At 34.0% G+C, this 10,280-nt stretch overlaps 1 protein-coding gene across 2 annotated transcripts; it reads left to right on the plus strand.

The window, feature by feature from the left end:
• Positions 1-119: 119 nt before the first annotated feature.
• LOC105347201 (ras GTPase-activating protein-binding protein 2) lies at positions 120-9,936 on the plus strand. 2 transcript variants are annotated; one of them, XM_011456170.4, is made up of 12 exons: positions 120-149; positions 1,717-1,830; positions 3,269-3,350; positions 4,833-4,934; positions 5,093-5,255; positions 5,485-5,581; positions 6,253-6,428; positions 6,638-6,803; positions 7,011-7,204; positions 7,314-7,372; positions 7,463-7,522; positions 7,768-9,936. In XM_011456170.4, exons 2-12 carry the CDS (start codon positions 1,736-1,738, stop codon positions 7,984-7,986), a joined length of 1,413 nt encoding a protein of 470 aa, XP_011454472.1. In that variant the 5' UTR covers positions 120-149; positions 1,717-1,735; the 3' UTR covers positions 7,987-9,936. The 2 variants fall into 2 exon arrangements, with proteins under 2 accessions (XP_011454472.1, XP_011454471.1); XM_011456169.4 differs by having other exon boundaries at positions 146-306.
• Positions 9,937-10,280: the final 344 nt, after the last annotated feature.

Genomic DNA, 10,280 nt, shown 5'->3' on the forward strand with positions numbered 1-10,280 from the left:
TTTATATCATAAATGTAATCCATCATTTGTTCTTGAATTCAAAATACGTAAAAATTTGATAACTAGATCTAATAAATGATATAAGCGGTCTCATTTTGGGGTTTCAGGATTGTTCTGGAAAGGAAACCCCGGTACTTGCGCGCTGAAAGGTAAATTGTGACTTCAATGCGCATCTTGTGCATGTGCTAGGCAGAAGAACCAAAATTCTTTTAATCTATATTATAAGAAATTTGACTGTAAATTATATCGATTCTAATGTATTTATAGTCATATTGAACCCCGAGCTTTGATTCGAAGATAATTGAGGTAGGTTTACTTTTTTCAAGGAAAAATGGAGGTTACGAATTAACCTCGTGTGCCTTCCTTGTTTCTCCTACATTGTTCGAAACTGTGTATCAACTAACCGGCTAAATTTATACAGAATGCAAAGTTAAGCTAAATATTATTGCTGAACGCTGATCAGGGCTGATTATATCGAACATTAGATCTACTTTTTCTGTATGAAATAATTGAATCGAACATCGATGGAAACGATCGCAGTTTTGTTTATTCATGTTTACCGGAGATATGACCCTCGTTGTGAATGAAATGTCCATTCTTGCAAATATTAAATAAAGTGATGGAGTTTTTATAACTTTTTAACTGTATCAATATTTTTGTTAAGATTAAAATTTTCATTGATAAATAGTGAAAGTTGATGGATTGGTTTTGGTTTACCCGTATTGTACATAACCAACCCTTGCTCCCACCCATATTTTTTTTTCATGTCAGAACGTAATAAGTGCCCTTATCATTGGTTATTCTAAGTATTTTATTGGTAAGATTAGTATTCACTTTGGGAAAGTAAAATTTACCTGTATGTCTAACCCAAGTTATTGTTTCCTAAACATTTCGCTGTTTTTTTTTATATAAATGCACATAACTGTGGAAGATTGGTGAAAGGAAAAAAGGAAGATATCTTCATTGATGTGTTATCTATTTTCACTTGGAAAAATTCACAGGAACCAAAACAGATTTCTTACCGAGATTGTAATTAAATGGTGACATCTTTTTTCCATTCACTGGCATTCTGAAGTCACTTGGAATACATAGCACAATTTTTCAACAGTATAATCCGGGTACTTTAATGTCTGTTGCAATGCAAAATCCCAGTATACTCCTTTATTTTTAGTCATGTATGGAGACCTGATATCTTGGATATTTTTTCTCATACTTTTGAATAAACATTGTTTGAACCCTGAGGTATTAGTAAATATAGAATAATTAAGCAAAATGTGAATCAAGGATATCTTAGGACAGAGCATGATAATAATGATAAAACATTTGCAGATGAGCTTATATTCGCTAGCAAGTGTTAATTATTTAATAAAATGTACAACTTAACAAAAGCAAATGCTCCAAAATTCACAAGTGTGGTAAGAAATATATGTGAGAGTAAAAATTAATACAAAAAGGATTTATCTTAAAATTTCCAATTCTATTATTATTCTATTTCATTTGTGATAATTCTCAGATCTACATAAGCTGCAAGAGATGCTTTGATATTTTTTTTATCAATGATGTGTATTTGTATTTACTCTGTTATCTCTGTACTGAAAGTTCTGGTAAATATTGTTTCATTGATGATTTAAAAGAGGAAGACATCATCTGGACATCAGAATCAGTGTTTTCCAAAAAGCCACTGCAATGTTTATGCATTTCTTTTTTCTTTTTTAGATTACTTAACAACAAAGTCATGGTCATGGAAACCCCAAGCCCACAGTGTGTTGGCCGAGAGTTTGTTAGGCAATACTACACCTTGCTTAATGAGGTCCCACTGCATTTACACAGGTAAATTAAAGCTTTTCAAGAAATTATTTTAGAGAGCAGCAAGATGTTAATTCGTAAATCCCTGTAAATTAAAATTCCCTTTCATTGTCTCCAGTAATATTTCCATTAATGATAGTAATATTTATCATTAATGGAAGATGTTTGTGTGCTACTTGGTTAATGTCCACATTCTTGTGCGCAAGTTTGAACAAAAAACCTCATAACACTTAAGATTATTAAACTTTACATCCTAAGCATTGTAATAAATCAAACCCCCAAACTCTTCCCATTTAAGTTATCATTGAACTACTTTTGAGATATTCAACATTACAAATTCAAGTACATACAAATCATTTTTTTCTCTGACTTTACAATTGAAAAGGAAAAATTTAGTTGCAAGGCAATACACAATTTCGCAGAGTTCTTGTTTATCATGAATCCTTACACACAATATCTCAATTAAAGCTGACATGAATTCATAAATACGCATTACTTCCCTTTTATCTCCGACTACCGCCATATTAGTTGTCGATTTCTATTGTTCTGCTCATCGCTACACACCCCCTATATAAGGCCGAGAGCCCTCGTCATGCTTCACCGCATTCAGGAATTTCGTACACCGAACACGTTACCTTGGACGAAAAGACTTGTAAAAACGCGTTTTGAACAAAAATAATATGACAACCACTTCACTGGCAAGATATATCCAATAAACGACAAAACAAGACAGACTGAAATCCAAGCGCAGATACTTCAGAAATTCCTCGATAATTGTAGACCGTTTTCCTGTGTATGTTATAACATCGCACATGCGCAAACCACACACTGTGGCAGATCGAGCAATGTCAATTATCGCATGGATTTTATAAACGGGGAGTTTTTGTAGGAACGGATAGAAACGTTGTTACTTTCTTGGATTTACTATCATTTAGCTACTGTGTTGGATGTAGTGTCGCCAGGGTTTTCAAGAAGATGCAGACGTTATGCACTCTGTATGAACGAAACACGTGTTCGATGTGCATGCGAAGTAAGGCAGCACTGTCTGTGCAAAATAATACAGATACCTTGGACATCCTTTCAAAGAATAAATATATTTTGTATTTCATTGATTGTTGTTTTCTTTATTCTTTATTACTACATTTTACTACATGTACAATGTGTAGTTCATGCATTTAGAAGTCCGCGCAACGTGAATGCCTCGATCGGAAAGCAACCGACCGTAACTTTCTCAACCGGTATATATACCCCAGTGGCAGTAGAGGAGCGATCGAAACTAATATGGCGACCAAATGCTTTTATGAATTCATGTCAGCTTTAATATGGGTCATGACACTCAAAGGGTATAGAATATGATGTTTTTGATTGTATAAGAAAAGAAATAGTCCAAGAAATAGAAATGTGACAGCTATGAAGGAAGTGAATAGAGAACTGGTAAATGGTTATATAATTCTTTATTCAGATTCTACAGTCACAACTCTAGCTTTGTTCATGGAGGAGTGGAGAAACCTGGAGAGGAGCAGCCACCAGTGGTTGGCCAGGCAGTAAGTAGCTGATGTCACTCATTATACCCCCGCAAACGAAGTTTAGGGGGGTATATTGGTTTCACCCTGTCCGTCTGTCTGTCTGTCCGTCTGTCCGTCTGTCCGTCTGTCCGTCTGTCTGTAGACGCAACTTTGTCCCCCCTATAGAATTTTTTATTACTGCATGCAACAGTTTGAAAATTTGTACATATGTTGAACACCATCTGAAGATGTGCACCTGCAATTTTTTTTAAGATCAGACAAGATTTAATGATTTTATGACAGTTTTCATTTTCCTTATTCTATGTATTGTACACTAATGTTGAAAAGTAAGGGAGGTAATCCTTACAGATTTTATTAATTAATTAATAGAAAACACTCTAAAATATATTTATATAAATACATCCAGATGGAGTTTTTTTGTCTTTATGTTTTAATTAATAAAAAAAAATTTATTTTTCATAAGTATTCTATCAACTGACAATGCAAAGTTTTTGTTTGTCAATGATAAATTCTTAGGAGCTAATGAGAACATCAAAGACAAGTGTGGCTGAATTCATTTGTCCCAAGGGAGCCATTATCTGAGCCATGGTTCAGATGGAGCATGTGTTTAGGGGAAATTGATAATCTGTAAAATTGGTGATGGTTTTGGGGCTATTTTAAAACTGTTTCATGTAAACCAAAAGGTCTATCATTATAAGGAAATAAATAATATAATTATTAATAAAGAAGTTAAACTATTTTTAGAGGTTGTTTAAATTTATTTGTCAAGTAATTTGATGAAGTGACACTATTGGGCATTAATTTAAATGAAATTCAAAATTACTGATATGATTGTAGTGTTTTGGCAATTTTAAAATTGTTTGTAATATTAAATTTTCTTTTTTACATATTTTTACATAGTATGGTAATTATGGTAATGTTTTGGGAGTTTATTAAATTTAACAAGCTCATCAAAGAAAATCATAGTCCTATGGGATCAATTTTCTGATATGGAGTTCAATTGCGCCATAGGAGAAAGTGAGGAAAATTTGAAACAACTAATTGCATCTGTCAAGACTCTTATTAGAAAGATATTGAAAGTTTTATCAACAGAAGAGCATTGCTTGGCTACTGGTATTTCTATTCACTGCAAAGGGAGGGGTTATTGTCATTTTGTTGGTTTTTCTTTAAATCAATTAAATTAAAAAAATATATCATCAAATACATACATTTGTAAATGTATTACTGTTATAGATATGTATTTACAGTGAAATTCTGACAATTTTGATTTTAATTTTTCTTTGTTAACTATTTTTTTTTTTTTTTTACAATTCTAGAATTTTTTTTTTGTATGTGTTCCAAACCTTAATTATTATTCAATTCAATTATTTGTCCCATTTGAAATTAGCCTAGCGGGGGTATTAGTCCCATTAGGACAGTTCTAGTTAAAAGCTGGGATTAGAAATATAAAAAAATTAATGCAGAACTTGTTATGAATCTTGATCATATCTTTTTGAACAGGAGATCCATAAGAAGATTATGTCCCTGAATTTCCGTGACTGTCATGCTAAGATACGCCAAGTTGACAGTCAGGCTACTGTTGGAAATGCTGTTGTTGTTCAGGTGGATATTTTCTGGTCTTGTACAAAGAAATTTTAACATACTGAATTTAAACTTGTACCCTTGTTAAGTGTCTTTTTGGTTGTAGTAAACAATGAAAGTTTGATCATTGACAATAGTCACTTTGAAATTAAATGTGTTTTGTGTTTTTATTTTGACAGGTGACCGGAGAACTGTCAAACAATGGCCAGCCAATGAGGAGGTTTATGCAGACCTTTGTGCTAGCACCTCAATCTCCCAAAAAGTATTACGTACACAATGACATCTTCCGTTACCAGGATGAGGTTTTCCATGATGACAGCGACATTGAGAATCAGGAGGAGGGTTTGTGATTTTCTTTCTCTTCCCTATAATTATATCATCTGCATGAAAACGACGCTAAAGTTGATCAACATAGATTTTAACAAAATATTTTTATTGAAGGATAGTTTTCAAGGAAGGTCATGAAACTATCAATAAGCTCAATTTCAAAGAAAGACTTGTCTGTTCATCTGTAAATCAATAGGACATGAATTGGTTTAGAAGAAATAAGAACCCTGTGCTTTTCTTATAGATTCTGATGTTGAGAACATGGCAACTAATCCTAATGTTCAGGAGAGCATGCAGGATCCAGGGGTGCAGAATTTCTATGAGCCACCACCATCTCTGAGGTACATGATTAACCATGGTATAGAGAAGGGAAATGCAATCTAATTAAAACATTTATCACATAAAACCTTATTTTATTTAAGTCAACCCAAGTATTTTCCGAAGCACTGGAAATGATTATAATTGGTTTATTTTTACTTGCTTACTATATTCAGTTCTATTTTTACCTCTGAATATTAGCTTTGATTAACATGTGTAATCTGTACATCATGTGCCATTGTGCCTATATGTTAAAGAAAGAAAAACACTGAATATATTTTAAATATGCAAGCATCATCAGAAAGAGATTATGAGGTCTAAAAAATTAAATAATATACCAGACCTTTTCACTCTTACAATTTGCCATATATCTGACAGATATTCATTGAAAATATGTTATTGACTCTTGAAAATCCAGGAAAATGTTTCTCCACATCTTGATATTTAAAGATTACAATTTGATAGTGATAAAATGAATACCAAGGAAATCAAATGGCATATTTATTGAATGGCTGTTACATACCATTGGCTATTATTTTGTTTTTCTAGGTTATTTTCTTGTTTGAAAGACTTGTTGTTAAAAAAGGAAGTATTATTGATCTACCTATAGGTTGAGCATTTTAAAGATTTTTTTTTTACAGGTTGATATTGAATGTTACAGTCCTATTAAATTTGCTTTTAATAATAATTTCAGTAATGGAACATCTCACCTGGAGGATCGTGTGGATTCTCCCTCCCAGAAGTCGGCCGAGGAGGACAAAGATGAAGGATTGGAGCCAGAGCCAGCTTATGAGGAGAAGGAGATGATCGATGAAGAGGTGCCAGTCGAGCAAGAACCTGAGGCACAGGAGGAGGAGCCACAGAACGCAGGTAATAGCTCACAGCCAAACATCTTCTTACAAATGCTTCAAATAGAACTGAAAGTTTGAAATACGGAAATGTTAATGACAAAGAGGGTAAAAACTGTTATGAACGAGGTGTTTTGTGTCACTAATGCACTGCAGATCACTTATAGATTGTATGTGAACATTATTTAGATTTTATACTTTATTTCTAATAATGGAATTGTTGATCTTTAGGGGAACCTAAACCCTTTTCTTGGGCTGCCTTAGCCAGCAAGAACACCCCTTCTGGTCAGGTCAGTCAACCATCGACGATGCCATCACCGCCTCAGCAAAAATCATCAGGTGGCCCTGGTTTCCGTCAAGATCAGGGAACAGGTCCACAACCACAGAGAACTCAAAGGTTAGATCATCATTACACTGTGTATATTAGGATTGATATCTCTGCTTTGTGTTACAATGAAAAACAAACACATACATTACCTGATATTTAATACACATAATTCAATTCATATCTATCTTTAAACATGCAACAATGGGTTTGATATTTTTTTCATAAAAACAATATGGAAAGATTTTGCTATTTATAGTTTCATCATTGACCTTGTAGATCAAGAGAGAGGAGAGAAAGAGATCGCCTGAGTGCCAGCAAGGATGATGGGGAAGTCGATGCACAAAGCAATAGGAGACTGGGGGGAGGTGGGGGAGGAGGGCCCCCCTCTCGCTTCCCTGACAGCCACCAGCTCTTTGTTGGAAATCTACCACAAAATGTTATGGAGTCGGAGCTGAGAGTCTTCTTTGAAAGTAAGAGCATGTTCATACATGTACCTTATTATATTATGTGAAATTTTTCATTACACCAAAAGTGTAATTTAAACTCATGCATTTATGCGATTTGTTTGTCTATCTTCAGAATATGGTAATGTCGTCGAAGTAAGAATAAATGCCAAGAGTGTTCCTGGCAAAGTACCAGTAAGTAGATCAGTGGTTGAATTTACACATCTTTTCATTATGCATTCTTTGTTTTGCTGTTCTCTGAGATCTTTACTTATAATTCAACAGAACTTTGGATTCGTAGTATTCGACAGCCCGACACCAGTTGGAGAAATCTTGAGAATGCGGGTAAGACCTTTTTCTTCGTTGTTTACTAGACCCCCTTCTTTGTGCCCTAATTGATAAACAATCACATGTTTAATATAATAAAAGTAGAGATTGGAAACATGCAAATACAAGCATTTCAATATTCTTACAACATATATGTGTTTTGGTGGTATTGGTTTCTTAGTTGGTGTTTTCCCTTCAGAAAAGTACATGGACAATGTATGCAAAAGATTTCAAAACATGAAAAATTCAACTTACATTTTCAGCCCTTGCTTTTTAATGGAGATCATCGACTGAATGTTGAAGAAAAGAAGCCAAAGGAAGGAAGACCAGCAAGTGGAAGAGGAGGTGGTCCTCCACGTGGGATGATGGGGCGTGGAGCTATGGGTAACACCGGGCGAGGAGGAATGCGTGGTGGAATGGGGGCTCGATCCGAGAGAGGCAGCATGGGGGGTAGGGGTGGGATGGGGGCACCCAGGAGATGAAAACAGTCCTTAGTATTAGTGGTGCTTTAAGAAGGTATGCAATTCTGACTTGAAGAGCATTAAATGCACCATGGTTTCTGTGCAATCTGCAAATGTTGGTTGTGTGAAAGAGCGAAAGTGACTTTAATTTATCACAGCAACTGATAGCAAAATATATGTGGAGCATTATGGGCTGGGGTTCCCATGACCTTAAATTTCTTTGTTGTAAGATCTGTGTTATCATTCCTGTTATAAATTTGGTCACAAATTCATGTGATGGTGATGTATATATGAGTGTATAAAACAGAGTACAAAGGACGGGTCTCAGTTTACCGTGTATTTATTTATACCGCATACAGAATTGCATATTTTCTGTAATATATTCTCTAATTTGGTGAATGTTGCTTTAGGATTCTACATTTACTACATAGGCATAATGATGTCAATTCAAGGAAGAATTTTTATAACCTTGTTTTAACTTACAAAGTAATTTTTCTTTCTTTTGTAGTACTTATGTTTAAAAAATGTTAATACTTCATATTATTATTCCAACATCAAGAGTTTTCTATGCAAAATGATTTTGTCATGATTTGAACATATTTCATTTCTGTTGTCAACATCATTTGCAGGAAAAGCATTTCTGGAATATAACAAAAATATTTTGTTGATAATAAGGTTTGTGTTGAATATGACATAGTGCTCATGTTTACATTTATATAAAGAAATGCGATAGTACATTTGTGTTTTGATATATGTAATAATAATAATGGCTACATTCCTGTCAGTCAGCAGTTGTACTAGTCCCAAAGCAGGTGGTGCAGGTCTTATTCTCATCCCCTAGTCGCATTCATGTAAAGTTTTCACAAAAAAAATTATGGACTTTTTTTTTCTTTCAGAAAATTAAAAAAAAAAAAAAGATGTGTTATGAAAATTTCATATTTAGTTACCATAATTTGAGTAGAATTAGATGCAAAGATGTTTAAAGAAATTGCGTCTTTTCTTTTTCTTCTACCATCTGTTTCATTTTGTTGCTGTAGTATTGAAGCGGGGGATCATGTGTTATTTTTCTGTCCTTTGTGATCCTAATGAATGTTTTTAAAAAAAGAATAGAACAATATTTGAATAATAAACAATGCTATCAGAATGCCATTAGTCTTTCAAGATTTAATCTCGATGTGTTAAATAGTTAGTACATATTCAAATTTTCACCATTTTCAGTTTGGTATTTTTATATATTGAAATTGCAGTGTATTTTGATATCAGGTGATTTCACTGTCTACAATGAATATGGAATGGAAGTTTGAACGAATTACAGACTTTAGTCAAGGAGATGATGAAGTCTGTTTTTTCGTACAATGTCCGCAGTGTTCGTGTAACAGTGATTTGTGTTTTTATATATATACTCTTGTGATCTCATCCTAACAAACTGTGGTCCTCAGGTCCATTGTCTCTGACCAAGCTCAGAAGCTGCCATAACGAGGTTATTGGACAGAGACCGTGAACCATAGGACCGATGTCAAGTTACTGCTACAGAGTTCAGTGAAATATTCCTGTTATCACTGTGTAATGGGATCCAGGCTCCATCTGTGTGTGTTTGCAAATCTGCCTTCATGAACTCGAGGAAAATCAGCCATCAGTTTTAGTTTTCTGTCAGCTTTTGTTTTAGCATTGGACATAGCTATTTTTGGGTTTTGACAATTTAATTAAAGACAACAGGTCTTTTGATAATTTTTCATTGATTTATATTATGTAACAAAATTTTGACTGTGCCAACATTTTAGAAATCCTTTTCCAAGAAGAAATGTTGTTTAGATTTGTAAGGACATGACAGACTGTTGTTTGGTACCTGTGTAAATATCTAGTTTTTGATTGTACAGTTACATTTCCATCAGTTCTTAACAAGTTCCATGTTAACATCAAGTGTAATGTCTGCCTGCACATGTTTGACAAAATAAAATAAAAAATTCAAAATGGAGTTATTCCTCGTGTCGCAGAGCTTCAGCAACTGATGAAGACAGACGAATAAGTAGGTGTTAATACATGTACTCCTGTTGGGGAAAATTAATGATACAGTTGACAGAGAATCAATCGGATAATTATGTTGGCTTAAATGAAAATATGGGTCTGGCTGTAAAGGGCGTTCTACGAGTCATCTAGCAACTACACCCAGGTGTAAATGCATGAACCTTCATTCAAAGGGTAAGAAAGGTGGAAATAGGCATCGAGATGTTGGCGTCATGTGCAGATGATCAACCGTTTTCGAATTTATATTGTATAATTGACCACAAAATGAATTTCAAAACAAAGGAAAAAGA

This window comes from Magallana gigas, chromosome 7 (genome assembly GCF_963853765.1).
Source record: "Magallana gigas chromosome 7, xbMagGiga1.1, whole genome shotgun sequence".
NCBI lineage: Eukaryota > Metazoa > Mollusca > Bivalvia > Ostreida > Ostreidae > Magallana > Magallana gigas.